Consider the following 16,590-nt stretch of genomic DNA (forward strand, 5'->3'; position numbering starts at 1 on the left):
TAACAAGGCAGGGAGGTTTCTAACACCGGTAAGCGTTTTGCTAACTCCGGGCATCCCCGCGACTGCGCGCTGACCCTTATTTTCCTGTGGCAGGGCCTCCACTATTCGACGGCGCTAATGGACCGAGTGCGCGACGCTGGCCAGGCAATCTGGGACCTCAGCGAGCGCAACTCCGAGTTGTGCCGCCAGCTAGAGGAGGTTCGGGCTGGGTCGGGCCCCGAGGCGGTAGCGGCCGCGGAAAAACGCGCGACCGATTCCGAGGAAGAGGTGGCGCGCCTAAGAGCAGAGCTCGAGCAGTCGGGCGATTCAGTCAAGGAGCTCCAGGAGTTCCTCCGTTTGGATCGGGCCGAGCTCCGCCTGTTGAAGTCGGAGGCGCTTGGTCTCACCAAGAGGGCGGAGAAGGCCGAGGCCGAAGCCCGCGCTGCCTCCGATGCGCTGGCCGAGGAGGTTCGCCTCCGTCCGTCGAAGGACAAGGAGGCGATTGAAGCCTACAAGAGGTCCGGGAACTTCGAGCTCGGGCTGACCCGAATGGGACGAGTATCCTACGAGTATGGATACAGAATCGCCCTGGGTCGCTTCTGCTCATGTCCTCCTGGTTCCGAGGTGGAAAAGGACCCGTTCGTCTCTCACCCCGTGGATCTGGAGGTGGACATGCCGGAGGACGTGCCATTCGACGATCGCCCGAAGACTCCAGGAGAGTAGTGAGGGTCGTTTTTGTATGTCGGGGTCGAGGGTGCGAGGGGTTTCTGTATGGGTTTTGGCTTCTGTATCCCCTCCTTTTTAATAAAATGATCTTCTTTTTCGTTTTCTGTGTTTGCGTAGTGCCTACATCTTCAGACGAAGTATTTCCTAAGGTTCTGTATGTTCCAAGTCCGGGGCACGGGGTCGCCATCCATTGTTGCGAGTCGGAACGTCCCCGGTCGGGATACTCCGATGACCCGATAGGGTCCTTCCCACTTCGGGGTCAGCTTCCCCCTTGCTTGGGTTGGGCGGCTGACCTCGATTTTGCGCAGGACCAGGTCCTCTAATTTTATTGATTGGGGTCGTACTCTCCGGTTGTAGACCCTCGCTACGGCTCTTTTGTAAGAAAGAGCTTTCTGGTGTGCGTTGGCCCGTCTTTCCTCGAGTAGGTCCAGGTTGGATCGGAGCCCTTCTCCCGTGGCCTCTTCGCTGTAGTCTGCCGTCCGCGGAGTCGGGATGGCTACTTCGGATGGCAATACGGCCTCGGTCCCGAACGTGAGGCTGTAGGGAGACTCCCCGGTCGGGGTCTTGGGGGTAGTGCGCATCGCCCATAAGACGCTCGGGAGCTCGTCGATCCAAGCCGATCGGGCAGCGGATACCCTTCTCTTGAGGCCGTCGACGATGGACCGGTTGGTTACCTCAGCTAGCCCATTCGCCTGGGGGTAAGCCACCGAGCTGAACCTCGGCTGAATTTTGTGCTTGGCGCAAAACTCTTGGAATCTCCTGTCGGCGAATTGAGGTCCATTGTCGGTGACGATGGACTGGGGCAGGCCGAACCGAGTTATGAGGTTTCTCCACACGAACCTTTCTACTTGTGACTCCGTAATGGTCGCTAGAGGCTCGGCTTCGACCCACCTGGTAAAGTAGTCCACTCCCACGATGATGTACTTCCGCTGGCCGGAGGCGGGTGGGAGAGGCCCGAGTATGTCCAGTCCCCATTGCGCGAATGGCCAGGCACAGTCGACAGGGGTGAACAGGACCGCCGGCCGTCGGGCGGTGCGGGCGTGCTCCTGGCACGAGCTGCACCGCCGCACGAAAGCTTTCGCGTCCTGGCGCATGGTCGGCCAGTAGTACCCCTGTCGGAGTATCTTGTGCGCCAGGGCTCGTTCGCCTATGTGTTCCCCGCAGGCCCCTTCATGCATGTCGGACAGAATAGTCCGAGCTTCGTTCGGCTCTAGGCAGCGTAACAAGGGGCGCGAGAAGGACCGCTTGTATAGCCGTCCTTCCTCTTCGATGTACCATGCCTGCGTCCGACGCAAGCGTCGAGCCGTGGTTTCATTGTCGGGTAGGGCCCCATCCCGCTTGAAGCGTAGCATCTCCTGTACCCAAGTGGCCGGCGCGCCGCCCGTGACCGTGGCGACGACCTCTATGGCTCGGTGGGGGAGCACTTCGGTCTCGGGTTGAGCCCAGGGGGCCGAGCCGGACGCCCATTTTGCCAGGGTGTCGGCTCGCTGGTTCTCGCTCCTGGGAACATTCGACAATTCAAAATGGGCAAACTTGGTGGCAAGGCTTTTTACCTGTGCCAGATATTTCGCCATAGTCGGGTCCGGGGCTTCGTATCCACCGTCGAGCTGCCTAGCCACCAGCTGTGAGTCGGTGATGACGCGTATGTCGGTCACCCGCATTTCCAGTGCCAACTGGAGCCCCGCCAGGAGAGCCTCGTATTCTGCCTCGTTGTTGGTGGCCCTGAACCCGAAGCGGAAGGAGCGCTCGATCGAGTGGCCGTCAGGTGTCACCAGCACCAGCCCTGCACCGGCGCCTTTTGCGTTGGCCGACCCGTCTACGTGGAGGGTCCACGTCTCACGCGGTGGCTCGAGTTCCTCGCCTGTGCTCGGGGTCAGCTCTGCAATGAAGTCTGCCACGGCCTGGGCTTTGATGGCGGTCCGTGGTATATACTGTATGTCGTGCTCGCCGAGCTCCACTGCCCATTTGAGGAGACGCCCTGCAACATCGAATTTAGACAGAACAAGCTGGAGCGGCTGGTCAGTTATTACCTCCATCGGGTGGGCCTGGAAATAAGGGCGGAGCTTTCGCGCCGACAGAACGAGCGCCAGCGCCAGCTTTTCGATTGGCGGGTAGCGTTCTTCTGGCCCGCTCAGCATGTGGCTGACATAGTAGACCGGCAGTTGGTCGCCGGAGTTTTCTTTGACCAGAACCGAACTGACCGCGTGCTGGGAGGCGGCGAGGTAGAGACTCAATTTCTCCCCAGGGGAGACTGAAGCGAGTCGGGGGAGGTTGGCTAGGTGTTGCTTCATCTGCTCGAAGGCCCTCTCGCATTCCGTCGTCCATCGGAAGTTCTTCGGATCCTTCAGGGCCTGGAAGAAGGGGAGGCAGCGATCTCCCGATCGGGAAAGAAAACGTGATAACGCGACTAGCCTCCCGTTAAGGCGCTGCAGGTCTCTGATCGTCCGAGGAGGCTGCATGTCAATGATGGCCTGTATCTTTTCCGGGTTGGCATCAATCCCTCTCTCATGTATGATGAATCCGAGGAATTTTCCCGAGGTCACGCCGAAGGCGCACTTGGCGGGGTTGAGGCGCAGGCCGAACCTTCGCAGGGTGTCGAATGTTTCAGCTAGGTCGGAAGGATGGGCCTCCGCCGTTCGGCTCTTTACGATCATGTCGTCGACATATATCTCCATGTTTCGTCCAATCTGGTGGGCGAATATCCTGTTCACCGTCCTCTGGTAGGTCGCCCCGGCATTTTTCAACCCGAACGGCATGACTTTGTAAAAATATATCCCTTGCTCGGTGAGGAAGGCTGTGTGTTCTTGGTCTTCGGGTGCCATCCTGATCTGGTTGTACCCGGAGAATGCGTCCATAAACGAAAGACGGGCGTGGCCGGCCGTGGCGTCAACTAGCTGGTCGATCTTCGGTACGGGGTAGCAATCTTTTGGGCAAGCATTATTGAGACTGGTGTAGTCAATGCACATCCGCCAGCTTCCATTAGGCTTTTTGACAAGGACTACATTGGAGAGCCACTGTGGGTACCTCGCCTCTTCTATGAAACCGGCCGCCAGAAGTCGGTTTACCTCTTCTCGGATGGCCAGTTGCCGATCCGGGGCCTGCCGCCTGGGTCTCTGTTTTACCGGGCGGGCGTCGGACGAGATGTTCAAGTGGTGCAGCGCGACTTCCGGGTGGACTCCGACTAGGTCAGTCGGCGTCCAAGCGAAGATGTCGGCGTTGGCTCGCAGAAGGTCGACGAGCTGCTGTTGCTCTTGTTCGGGCAGTCCCGACCCGACTTTGACTGTTTGGTCGGGCCTTCCTTCGATCAGTGGCAAGTCAATGGTGGATTCCTTCGGCTCGGGGCGGGGGGTCGGTTTTTTTCCCTCCCGGGGGTCTTCCAGCGGGGATTGGATCCTCGCTCTCTTGTTTAGTGACACAGCGGTCAAGTAGCAGCGCCTGGACTCCCAGGAGTTCCCCGCCACTTCCCCGACCCCATCGTGGGTCGGGAACTTGATGGTTTGGTAGTAAGTTGAGATGACGGCTCGGGTCTTGTTGAGGGTTGGCCGTCCGAGGATGGCGTTGTATGCCGTGGGGAGGTCGACCACCAGAAAGGAGGTCATCACTGTTTTTGCCTTCGGGAAGACTCCCAAAGTTAGGGGCAGGGTGATGACCCCTAGTGACGAGATTGAGGCGCCGGTGAACCCCGTGAGTGTTGAGCATACCGGCTTCATGTTCTCCTTTACCAGACCGAGCTTTTGGAAGGCGTCCCAGTAAAGTATATCGGCCGAGCTTCCAGTGTTGACCATGATCCTTCTCACTTGCGCGTTGGCGATTCTGGCTGATATTACCAACGCGTCATCATGTTCGGCTGGTTCAGGTCCCCCGGTCGGGAAGGTGACTTCGGGGCCTTTTTCATGTTTGGTGGCTTCAGCCCGGGAGGCCCTGGCGTATGCCCTTCCGCCCGCCATGGAACTCCCTCCGGACGCTGGTCCGCCGGTTATGACATCTATGTGCCGCTCGATGGGGCCTTCCGGGCGTGGCGAGAGCTCCTTGTCTGGTCGGAGGTATGAGCCGAGGTGCCCTCGGCGGATGAGCTCCTCAATTTGCCTTTTTAATTCTCGACACTCCTCGATGTCGTGACCGGGCTGTCGGTGGAAACGGCAGTATTTAGAGCGGTCCGCGAGTTCGCGTGGGCTCCTCATCGGGTAGGGGTCTTTGAGAAGGCCTTTCTCCTTAATGTGGAGAAATATTTCGGTCCGAGAGGAGTTCAGGCCCGGGGGAGGGGACCTAGGTGCCGCATCGTTGAGGCCGCCGGCCCTACGCCGGGAGGTAGCGGGCTGTTGTTGTTGGGACTGCTCTGGCTTGACCCTCTTGCGCTCGTCGCGCCTCCCGACCATCCATGCCTCAGCAGCGATGTACTGGTTCGCACGCTGCAACATTTCGGGAACCGAAGTGGGGGGTCGCTCCACCAGAGACCAAAAGAATCGGGTAGGGCGCAGGCCCATCATGAATGCCTGCATCATCAAAGAAGGGTGAGCGTCAGACAGCCCGCGGATTTGAGTGGTGAAGCGGTTCACAAAGTGGGAGAGGGGCTCATCCTCCCTCTGGTTGAGCCCGAGGAGCATCGCCACCGACGGCTTCGGTTTGGCATGAGCCAGGAAGTTAAGCTCAAAGTCCCTGGCCAATTGGTCGAAAGAGGCGATGGTCGCGGTCTTCAGATTGCTGTACCACGCTCGGGCTGGGCCCCGCAGGGTTGTCGGGAACGCCCTGCACATCAGGGCATCGGATGTCTCGTATAGCGCCATTTGGGCGCGGAAAGCAGCTACGTGGTCCGCCGGATCGGTGGCACCGTCATAGGCATCCAATGACGGGAGCCGAAAATGCGGCGGGATTGCTTGCTCTTGAATCTCGGGGGTGAAGGGGGACCCCTGGTGTCGCTCGGGCCCCGGGTCTCCCCCGGTCCGGCGAACCTCACGCTGCACCTCGTCCAGCCGGCGGCCTACGAGGCGTAGTTGGGCCCACAGGCCCTCCGCCGAGTCTGAAGGTGGGGCCACGGGCGTCGGGTGCCGGGTTGGGTCGATTGGTCCGGAGGCGAAGCGGGAGACTCGGGGAGCGGTGCGGGGTTTTGAGCGGCGGGTCGTTGCCGTGGTGGAGGTAGGGTTGAGTGTGAAGACGTCGGGGGAGAGACCAGCGGGATGATGGTCTGCATCACTCCCGTAAGAGCCCGGACCTGGTGCGTGAGGTCGTAGAAGGCTTCGGGTGGCACGGGTGACGGGCGATGGGTGGCGATAGACCCGGATCGTTGAACAATCGCCAATAGCGCTCCGAGATCGTAGCGGGGCGCTCGTCCCGAACCCCCTCCTGTTGGGGATGTTCTTCCGTTGCGTCGGTCGTGTGCGACCGGACGGCTAGGGGTTCGTCGGAGTGAGCCTGTTGATCGCTTGACATTCGGACCGGCCCTCCTTCTAGCACCATTATGTTAGTGTAAACACCTTTTTTTCTTAGCCGTGACCCGGGAGGTCGTCTCGACTCGTTCGGGGGTCCGAATGGCGGGGATCTGCTACATGATCGATACCTTGATATCGGATTGACAATTCATCATCACCCTTCGGGTGATATGATGATTGACTCAACCTTATGAAAATTAGTGTATGAGATCTAACTCAACTGGTTGTTACCTCATGTTCCCTAAATTCGTATATATGGTCGAAGTAAACATATAACTGTTTTAGACAATAACCATAGTGTTAATCAAATACTAAACTGTAAAGACCATTCAGATATGTTTTTGAGGGGTATGCTCTTCTTTTTCATACGATATCTTATTGAACCTACTCTTCTCTGATATTAAATTTGTGACATATTCACACTCCAATCAATATTGACTCTATGTCCTCTTAGTGTGTCAAAAAATTCAAATTATATTCAACAAACTGTTTTCATCGTAGTCATAAAATGCAAAACCAAAATCATGAATCACATCCTCAATCAATTCAATTCAGTATATATATATATATATATATATATATATATATATATATATATATATATATATATATATATATATATATATATATATAGCTAATTAGATTCCAAGTAATGTTGGATTATTGGATATGTTTGCTAGTCTCATATCTTACCCCATAAGATAGATTATATGCTCATTAAGAATAATTAAGCAAGTTAGATGAGAAGAAGACATAATTAATGTCAATGATGAAAGGAATCATATTGGAATTTGACTACCGTCTACAATATAAACCGATTTGTGCCTCTACTTCATGGGGCCTTAAGCACTCTTAGAGATTGTATAATAGACCGGGTTGGATTGGGTTGTTGATCCATCAATCTCACCCATCACTATGTGATAGAGTAGAGCATGTTATTATATGATATTAGCATAGGTTTTCCAAATGTACTACAACTATTATAGGTAAGGATTGTATGTGATAGGTTGGGTTAAAGTTCATCTGACACTGAGAAGATGGATTTATGTATCATAATGTGTAGTAGCTATAGTTATATTATTAGAGGGAATATAGCTTATCTTTAATTTTTTAAAATTCTATTTTAGGGTGAATTCTCAGAAAATTCATATAACACCTTTTTTTTGTTTTTGAAATTTTTCGTTGAGTACCCTAATTTTTCTTCCTTTATAGAATTGGCACGAAAGAATTTTTTTTTTAAGTTTGAGAGCATTTTGGTCTTAAAAAAAAGTAGGATGCTGTGAGCGTAAACAACTTTAAGCCATGGCCTCGGGGCCGTCGCGGTTCAGTTCGGGTCCAGATGATGGGGGATTTCCCTGGGACGCTCCTCGAGACTACTGAGGTGGTCGATTACGGTGTTCTGATTGGGACGGGGTCGCTATTCCCTCCGGGCAAGAACTCCTCACCTATGCGTTTGGTGGGTGACCTCCGGCTTCGCACCTGCACAAAGGTTGGGTCGGGGAGCTCGGCCCGACCCTTCCGATGCTCAAGTTAGCGGATAGTCGCGGGGGGTTTCTTTAACGGAGTTGTCTTCTTCTCCCCTCCTTTTTTCGGAGCGTGAGGGTTTTTATAGTGAGAATTACCATTGCCCGATGTGCCTGCCCGCAGGGAGCAGGATCGTACTTCTGGTAGCGTCTGACATCGCCGTTAGCGTGGCGTGAGGGATCGAGCCTGAGCAAGGCGTTAATGTGCCTTGGTAGGCGTTTCGGCCCGCGTTGACCATATGTTGTCAGGTCAACAGAGGTGTGAGGCGTCATCTGGAGCGGTTGATGTCACGCGAGTTTTATCACAATTATTACCCTCATCAGATGCTATGTCAAAAAGTTAAAAACAAATATACAGTTTACAAGAAAAAGAAGAAAAAAAAAGGTCCCTTCTACGGATTTTTGTTGACATGCATTATACTTAAAATATAATATACTTAAAAACAAATATAGTTCCTTCCATGGAACTAACTAATTGCCGCAGCTCCCTTCCATCCCTCCCTCCCTCTTATTGCGTTAATACTTGAAATATAGTATAATATAATAATTTGTCAGCCGTCGTGATAAATGTGTTGAGAATATATAATATAATATAACGTAATATAATAAATTTTTTAATTATAATATAATATTTATTAGAGATAAGGTGATAGGAAAAATGGGTTGAGAATAGTGACATGACACTTCCTTGCAATGTGTTTCAGAGCTCATCATGATAAATGTGTTGAGAAAATATATTATAATATATTATAATATAATATAATAATTTTTAATTATAATATAATATTTATTAGAATAACGACATGGCCGACGCTTGCAACTCTACATAATGCAGCTGCGTTTGCCCGGTCGATGACGCAGAGAGAGCATCTGTGGTTCTCCATGGAACTGCTGCAGCTCCCTTCCATCCCCATCTTGGTGTTCTCCTTCCTCTTCTTGCTCCTCTTGATCAAGAAGAGAGGATTCAGCGGTTGCAGAAATGAGAGCTACCCACCACGTCGTCCCCCAGGCCCATGGAATCTACCCTTCGTCGGATGCATGCACCACCTGGTCGGGCAGCTCCCCTTTCGCGCATTCCGCGAGCTCGCCCGCAAGCATGGCTCCCTTATGCTCCTCCGGCTTGGCCAGGTCGACGTCGTCGTCGCCTCCTCGAGCGAAGCCGCCGAGGAGATCTTGAAGAACCAGAGCGTCACCTTCGCTTCCCGGCCCGAGTTCCTCGCTACCAAGTTCATCTTCTACGGCCCAACCGGCATCGGCTGGTCCCCCTACGGCCCTTACTGGAGGCAGCTGCGAAAGCTCTGCTTCATGGAGCTTCTCTCCGCCCGGCGCATCCGGTCTTTCTCCTCCATCAGGACGGAGGAGACCCTTGACCTGATGAGAGACATCGCGAGGTCGGGCGGAACCCCCGTCAACATGACCGAGAAGCTCTTCGGGCTGACCAACGCCGTCGTCTGCCGGGCGGCGTTCGGCAAGCTGCGCGAGCACCGGGAGAGGTTCGTCCCGCTCATCAAGAATGCTATGGTGCTCGCCGGTGGCTTCTGCGTGGCCGACATGTTCCCGTCGCTCAAGCTCATCGACATCCTCTCGGGTGCCGAGTTCAGATTGCGGCGGGTCCGGCGGCAGCTAGACGAGGTCCTGGGCTACATAATCAAGGAACATGAGGGCAAGGCTTCCGTGAGCAGCGGCGACAAAGCTGACGAGGTAGACGACCTGGTGGACGTGCTGCTGAGGCTCAAAGACGACCCCAAACTGGAAGTGCCCTTGACGATGGAAGACGTCAAGGGTGTGATCGTGGTGAGGAACGATCCATCGATCGATCGATTCCCGTGATACTAATCTATTGACTACACACATCGCTCTTGTTCTTGTGATCTACAGGACATGTTCATGGGGGGCACCGAGACGTCTTCGACCGTCGTCGAATGGGCCATGTCGGAGCTGATGAGAAACCCGGAGATCATGGAGAGAGCGCAGAAGGAAGTGAGGGAATTAGCTGCGCAACGGAGGAACAGAGTAGAGGAGAGCGACATCTCCGAGCTAAACTACATTAAGCTAATCATCAAGGAGACGCTGCGGCTTCACCCGCCGGCCCCGCTGTTACCGAGACTGTGCAGGGAGACCTGCGAGGTCATGGGGTACAGGATCGACGCCGGCACTCGCGTCTTCGTCAACTTATGGGCGAACGGCAGGGATGCGCGTTACTGGGACGACGCCGAGACATTCAAACCAGAGAGGTTCGAAGGCAGCGCCATGGATTTCAAGGGAGTCGACTTCGAGTACTTGCCGTTCGGGGCCGGGCGGAGGATATGCCCCGGAATGGGTTTCGGGATGGCGACCGTGGAGCTCGCCCTGACTCACCTCCTCCTGCACTTCGACTGGGAGCTGCCCCATGGAATGAGACCGGAGGAGCTCGACATGTGCGAGACCATGGCGTTAATCGCACCGAGGAAGACTGAGCTGAAGCTGATCGCTACCGTTCGAGTTCCTCTCCCCGTCGCTACCTGAAGCTTTCTTACATCGCTTTCTTGTCGGTGCACTCAGTCTATACAATCAAGCAGTCGGAAAATTTGAGTTGAAAAATGATATCAATGTCATTATCTGCCTTGTCAAATCGTACTACGATTGTCAATGCATATGGTAGAAATCATGAAGTCGATCAGATGATGTCTTTCCATAAGTGGCAACTTGTCAAGCTTCACGGCGACAAAGACTCCATAACATTATAAAAGATACAAACTGAGCTTAGATACTCGATAAAAGAAAGATAATTAGTTCATACAAATATACATCGAACCAATAATCAATAAGAGGAAGACTTTTCAAATATAGAAAGAAAGACAATAAATAATGTTCCCATAAGTCACAAAATAACTTTAGATGTTTGAACTCTAACGAACACCATTGAAAGGTGGGGACAGAACCATATACCTCTCAAGAAACGTGCACTTTACTACAACCAGATGATCGTATTGCATTTCTCCCATGGCAGATATATATATAGACAACAAATTGTCATGTCAATAATCAATAAGAAGAGACAACTACTTACTCAAATATGCTCAATCTAATTCTATACATTTATAGATCATCAAAGTGTTGTACTTATGGATAATATTCGATTTTAGCGGCTTTGTTCAAATCAATTGACCATTGTTGGCTGGCAAGCTAAAGACGATGTCATTTTCAAAGATTTTTTCTTCTTTTGTTGGAGGAAAATATTCTAGAATGACATTTTTTATTTTCATTTTTGTTTAAGAGAGATGTTTTTCCCACACAAAAAATAGATACTTCAAATCCATGATCACTAGAATACCACTGAGATAAGGAATTGCTACTTGAAGAAAGCAACAAAAAACATAAACAAATAAATTTAATGAAATAAATATGAAAATTGCACATCAGCATTTCCCTTTTATTCTCTTTTCATGAGACATTACTCAAATTGTTCTTCTTTTCCTCACAAAAACTCATCACAAATAGATCAAATTCTCAGACTCAGAAAACAACTATAAAAATGAAAGCAAATTCTTTCGAGCTCATCTGCATTAGGACAATTATGATCAATATTTAACAATTTCATCTTGGCTCGGACATCATCCCTCTTAATGTGTACTCTCGTAATTTATCACCATCTCTTCTTGGGGCATTAATCCAATCAGTTCATTGTTGGACTTCAACAATTATACTCCACAAACTTTGCATCGAACTATCCTGCCTAAATGATGTTGAAATAAGTTTTTATTCAAGCAAACAAAAGAGAGACAAATTATCTATACTGAAGATGATAACATTGCTATCTTCATACTACCCATATCATTTTTAATCAACCTCCTCTATGAGAGTGATGGAATCTTCTCTTGATCTTTGCCAGCGGTTTCATCTAAGCATGATGGCCTGACGGCTTTATAGTAGAAGAATGCCATTATCTTCGACCACTCATCTGCACTCCGAACCACTGAAACAAAGAAAACTTGGTGATGTCTACTCGAAATTATTCAGATCAGACAGTGTGTGATGCAACAGAGATTATGTACGTCGTACGTACCTTTATCGCGATGCAATATCTTCCCCGCTTTAGTGAAGAGAATTTCCGGGTAGATGGACACTTGCAGTGCATCGACGAGGTCATGCTCGACACAAGCATCAATGGCTACACACTGCAATTTGCACAGTTGTTTTCGTTAATACTGAGTCTGCTGCTTGATGCAAATTGTCATTGCAAAGCAAAGATTCAAATGTTGTGTCACCCTCGGTGAAGGCAATCCGGACTCCCAGAACATCTCCACCGCTCTCTCTAGCTCATTCCTGGCCTGCTCGTTCTCTCGAGGCCTGCATACAACATCACAAATGCTTTTGCAACTCACATCGGTGACCATCACAGTGAAGTAACGGAATTGGAACCGAGGAGGAAGAGAGCTAGCCTTCTGTATCGGTTATGGACAAGTATAACCAGAGGGTTGAAGTCCTTGAACACAGTATCCTCCCACTCTCTTGCTGTGATGTCTTTGATGGGCCGAATGTAATTGTCGTCCTGCCACACGACCTCCTTTTCGCTGTCGTAATTGTAGTCATCATCGTCGTTCCTGACATTCTTGATGGTGATCTTGTTGAAGAACTGATCAAGGTTGAACCCCCGGCCATCGGCGTCCTCAGGCCAGTTGGGATCTTCCTCTTCAACCACCAACGGGTAGTCTGCTAAGAGCTTCTGCATCTTGATTCTCCTTTGGACTGGGTCGGTTTCCTCCTCGACGTTCAGGTTCGTGTCGAGCACCTCTCTTATCTTCCTCCTCATTTCCTTCCTCTCATCCTCACTCATGAGTGATGGGCCATCCTCGTCTTCATCCACGTCGCTCTCGTCACTCTCTGTCTTGGCGGAGTTCCATCTACGTGCATCTTCCTCGTCTCTCCCATCGCCAAGTACTAGCTCGACCGCTTTAGAAGCTCTTGCCTTCAGTTTGCATGCACAAGTGTACGGGAAAGTTGGTTGCTTGGGTAACGTGATCATGGCAGAGAAAGAGCTGAGGATTCTACAGTTACCGTTGTACAAGGCTTGGCGAAACAGAGACCGACAGAAACTAGTGAAGGTGAGCCCAAGCGCGCGTGTCTCATCTGGCGTCGGGCAGGCGAACGAGCGCAAAGAGGAGGAAGACGAAGACGGGTTGCTTCTCTTGGAACTTGTGTAGAACACCTGAAGAGCAACAAGCAGTGCGGTGCCGCCATGACCTAACAGCACCGAGATTGCAGCAGAGATCGCAGCAATTCGAGTTGGTGTCTGTGGTCTTTGTTCTTGGGGACGATAACCGTGAGAAGTAGTGATCTTGCAGTGGAGGCGGAAGGGAAGGAAGGCGACGGCGTCGAACACGAAGCCCAGCTTGTCTTCGCGGACAGAGGAACCGAAGCGGGGATGGCCTCCACATAAATCCAACGCTATCTATTACTAGTGGCGGGGCTCATGAGATACACGCCGACACAGGAAACACGGTTCCCTCGCGAAAGTGGCGGGCCCACTTGTACCTTGGGTGGCCCCTTTCCCAACTCCCTGTGTAGGCGAATACAGGAGATCTTGTCCCAGGATTTTTTTTTCTTTTTTCATCAAGTTCCCTCTCACAGAAAATATTGAACTCACATTAACTATTGTAAAGCCAACATTAGTTTGTGTACTGTGTACTGTGTGCTGTTGAGGGTAACTTATCATTCTTCTAACACTTAAAGTCAGTATCAATATCCTTTTTTTTCTTCCTTTATTAAGATAGAGTTAAGAATATATTTTTATACTGATTTTGAGAAGAAGAAATATCTCAATTTCGTGGGGAAGAAAGTTCCTAGACTCGAACTATGCGAATATTTCACAAGGGAGTTAGTTCGTAACCAACTTGAGTTGCCCAATTTTTGTGGAGAGTTAGTTTGTAACTAATTTGAGTTGCTCCATAATATTCTTATGAATATTTCCTAGGGGAGGCAACTCGATAACTCGATGATTAATCGGAATTGTTTATAGGGGAGGCATCTTTACAACTCGATAACTGACTCAAGCTATTTTTTAAACTCATATCCATATGGGCAGAACGGTGTTGGTTTTATGTGACATTGATACGATGAATGATGACTAGTTAATTTTATATTTTCAATCACTATTTTATATATAATTTATTATGAGTAATGATAGATTACCTATTGTAGTTAACTATGATTAGCATTTTGATCCATATACATTAAAAAATACTATTAGGGTCCCTACACTTATAAAAGTAAACATTTAACCATAATTCTTCTTAAGTCATTAATTTCATCATTATAAAAAATCACATGTGTTATCAAGTGTAAAAAGGATATAAATGAAAATGATAAAAATATAATTTTTATATTTTTAAATTATTAAATTTATATAAACTTCTGATTTTCTTTTTCTCTCTTTTCTTAATATGCTCGCTTGTCGCACTTGCTCATCCGTTTGCATCCGCTACACTTGCTTGCCCGCTGCTCGTCGGTCGTGAGAGTAAGTATAGTGAACGTTCTGATTTGATAGGCAAACAAGTTGGAAAGAGAAAAGAGGAAATTAATTAGAAGTTTATATAAAATTAATAAATTAAAAAAATAATAAAATTATATTTTTATCCTTTCCATTCATGTTCTTTTTGCTCGGTTACAATCAATGCGTAAAAAAATTTAAGATTACATATTTTACTCTTGTAAATGTAATGATCTCAATGTTACTTTTTCAAGTATAGAGATCTAGATGTTAATCATAATTAATTAAAAAAAATATATAATTATCTTAATTTATATATATATTGGATTACAAAATTGTGTTGGATTGCAGCCTGGGTGGAGATCTATTCGCAATCTAAACTAAAAGGTCTCCTTTGTACGCTCTTGGGCTCGGTCAGCATGACCAGGTCATCATAACGAGGAACTCCTCTTCTCCACTCCACCGTGATTTCGTCGAACACTGGAGAGACGTTCCCTTTCTCGTTAAATGGAGCAGTCCCTGCGTCCTCGGCAATGGCATCTACTGCTTGTCAAGAAGGTTGATGGTATAAGTGCCTTGTCCACTTCTGAAGGGAGGATGAGAACGTGGAGGAGGGATGCAGTGGCAGCTGCTGCTCACAAGAAACTCCATCAGAGATAATGTTACAGACAAGTGAGTTGATGTCTCGAAGCCGATGGCTTGCTTGTTTATGTTTAATGTTGAAGATGCTATTTATTGTATCAATGATAATTTAATTTACATCCACACTAAATTTTCGAGAGCAATCCAGTAAGCACGAGATGTTTGACCCATATTTTCTTTGTGATAATCTATTGTTCTTTACCAACAAAAAGTTGACACATATTTGTCTTTGTGAATGACTAAATCAACAGCTTGAGGTAGAAGAAGGTGGAAGAATGGCGATGGGAGGATGTCATAGCTGTTGTATGCCGATGTGTCCCATCCCCAATCTTAATTTCCATGTCATAACTTGAGACAGATCAAGTCGGCTAGCTTTGTATTTAATTTCCAGATCTTGAATCGTACCAACAAACGTGTCTATTACTCAATTATTTATCATCAAGAGGATTGATTAATGTGTTGTTCATGTAGCAGCTTTGGAGTGTGTTCAATACAGAGAAAAGAGATCATCTTGGGTTTGTACTTAAAGCAAGGAACCAGGATATCAGAAGACAATAGAAAATGAGATATGTCAGAGAAGACAAGATCTTCAAAGTGTGATCTCTTGGATTAAGATCAGCCTTGCATGGGAAAACCAGATCTGTGCAAAGCTCATCAAGTGCAGAAAGCTACAAAATTCTCCAAGAGCACAGAATTTTAAGCAACCCCACACCAATCTGCAGGAGGAAGTCCAAACTTGATTGCTTGGGAGAGAATAAGGTGCAGTGTATCCAACGCATGGCTTATTTAGCTCAGGAAGACAGCAAGCCCCATACCCACACCACCACCACCCAACAAAAGGCAACACAGTCATGATGAACGAGACAACCTCTTCCATATCATGATCGAAGTCCCCTTTTCCATCCTAGTGTCGAGAGATCATGAGAGGTAGCAATGGAACTCTTCTTCCTTTTTCTTTGGTCAAGCCACCCATGAACCATGATCTCTATAGGATATGAAGCCCAAGTTGTGTTTCTTTAACTCCTCTTTCTTGGTAAACGATAGATTTGCCACCTACTTTTGTTTCTTTTGCACATGGAGGAACCTTCAGTTCATGGCTTCGCCTGTTGACAGGCACAAGGCTGAGATACTCGAGGCTTTCTTCCCAGATCGATCTCAGGCAAGTCCTTGGTGATCGAGAGCGAGAGGGTGTTGTTTCCTGGAGACTTGGATGAATCTTGACGTCTTGACGGGAAAGCTTGTCGCTGCTAGCTGTGGTATGGACAGAGGAGGTAGGAGACCGAGGCGGTTGCGCTCACAAGTGAATGGGTCCAAGGCATTGGATTCGAGCTACTTCACTGCGGAATTCTTCTTGGTGCTCGTCTGCCTCACTGCCTCACTGCTGGTTCTTCCCCTCGTGTTGCCCGCACTGCCTCCTCCCCCTTCCTCGCTGCTGTTTGTGCCGATAGGTATACTTCTTGTGCTGCTGGTCTTGGCCTTCATGCCCTCCGATGCTGGGGACATCGCCTCTTCCCACTTGTGAGCAGCTAAAAGCTGTCCAGTATGGATCAAACTGTTCATTTCTTCTTCTCCTCCTCGGTTTCAATGAAGGCACTATTGCTTCCGGTGGTAGTTTGAGATAGTTCATTCCTGAATCATTCGGATGTGGTTTGGCCATGAGTTGTAATCTAAGCTAACCATAACATTCTTGTGAGGCATGCGCAATCAAAGTGACAAATTCTGAGAGAACTCATCAGCAAATCTTACCGTGATGTGATGATTGATGTTCATGGCCACTTAAAAATAAGCTCTAAAATTTATTCTTCACCATGTCTCAGTCAAATGT

The 16,590-nt window shown here is 49.1% G+C and overlaps 3 protein-coding genes and 1 long non-coding RNA gene across 9 annotated transcripts; 2 read left to right on the forward strand and 2 right to left on the reverse strand.

Annotated features, from left to right (window-relative positions):
* Window positions 1-833: 833 nt before the first annotated feature.
* LOC135674021 (uncharacterized) lies at window positions 834-3,380 on the reverse strand. Its single transcript, XM_065183430.1, has 2 exons — window positions 1,981-3,380; window positions 834-1,596 (listed from the first exon to the last, which is right to left on the reverse strand). The coding sequence occupies exons 1-2, from the start codon at window positions 3,378-3,380 to the stop codon at window positions 834-836; spliced, it is 2,163 nt and encodes a 720-aa protein (XP_065039502.1).
* A 5,135-nt stretch (window positions 3,381-8,515) lies between these two features.
* Window positions 8,516-10,305, forward strand: LOC135674599 (premnaspirodiene oxygenase-like). The gene is made up of 2 exons (XM_065184593.1): window positions 8,516-9,448; window positions 9,533-10,305. The coding sequence occupies exons 1-2, from the start codon at window positions 8,537-8,539 to the stop codon at window positions 10,157-10,159; spliced, it is 1,539 nt and encodes a 512-aa protein (XP_065040665.1). The 5' UTR covers window positions 8,516-8,536; the 3' UTR covers window positions 10,160-10,305.
* A 734-nt stretch (window positions 10,306-11,039) lies between these two features.
* Window positions 11,040-13,069, reverse strand: LOC135674600 (thioredoxin-like fold domain-containing protein MRL7L homolog, chloroplastic). 6 transcript variants are annotated; one of them, XM_065184599.1, is made up of 6 exons: window positions 12,692-13,069; window positions 12,076-12,602; window positions 11,902-11,983; window positions 11,700-11,811; window positions 11,483-11,609; window positions 11,040-11,365 (listed from the first exon to the last, which is right to left on the reverse strand). In XM_065184599.1, exons 1-5 carry the CDS (start codon window positions 12,872-12,874, stop codon window positions 11,488-11,490), a joined length of 1,026 nt encoding a protein of 341 aa, XP_065040671.1. In that variant the 5' UTR covers window positions 12,875-13,069; the 3' UTR covers window positions 11,040-11,365; window positions 11,483-11,487. The 6 variants fall into 6 exon arrangements, with proteins under 6 accessions (XP_065040671.1, XP_065040670.1, XP_065040669.1 ...); XM_065184598.1 differs by having other exon boundaries at window positions 11,040-11,369; XM_065184597.1 differs by having other exon boundaries at window positions 11,040-11,360; window positions 11,463-11,609.
* A 1,534-nt stretch (window positions 13,070-14,603) lies between these two features.
* Window positions 14,604-16,497, forward strand: LOC135674604 (uncharacterized). Its single transcript, XR_010513657.1, has 2 exons — window positions 14,604-14,795; window positions 15,017-16,497. It is a non-coding gene; the product is annotated as an uncharacterized LOC135674604 (long non-coding RNA).
* The last annotated feature ends 93 nt before the right edge of the window (window positions 16,498-16,590 follow it).

The sequence above is a fragment of the Musa acuminata genome, chromosome BXJ1-5, assembly GCF_036884655.1.
Source record: "Musa acuminata AAA Group cultivar baxijiao chromosome BXJ1-5, Cavendish_Baxijiao_AAA, whole genome shotgun sequence".
Classification (NCBI taxonomy): Eukaryota; Viridiplantae; Streptophyta; class Magnoliopsida; order Zingiberales; family Musaceae; genus Musa; species Musa acuminata.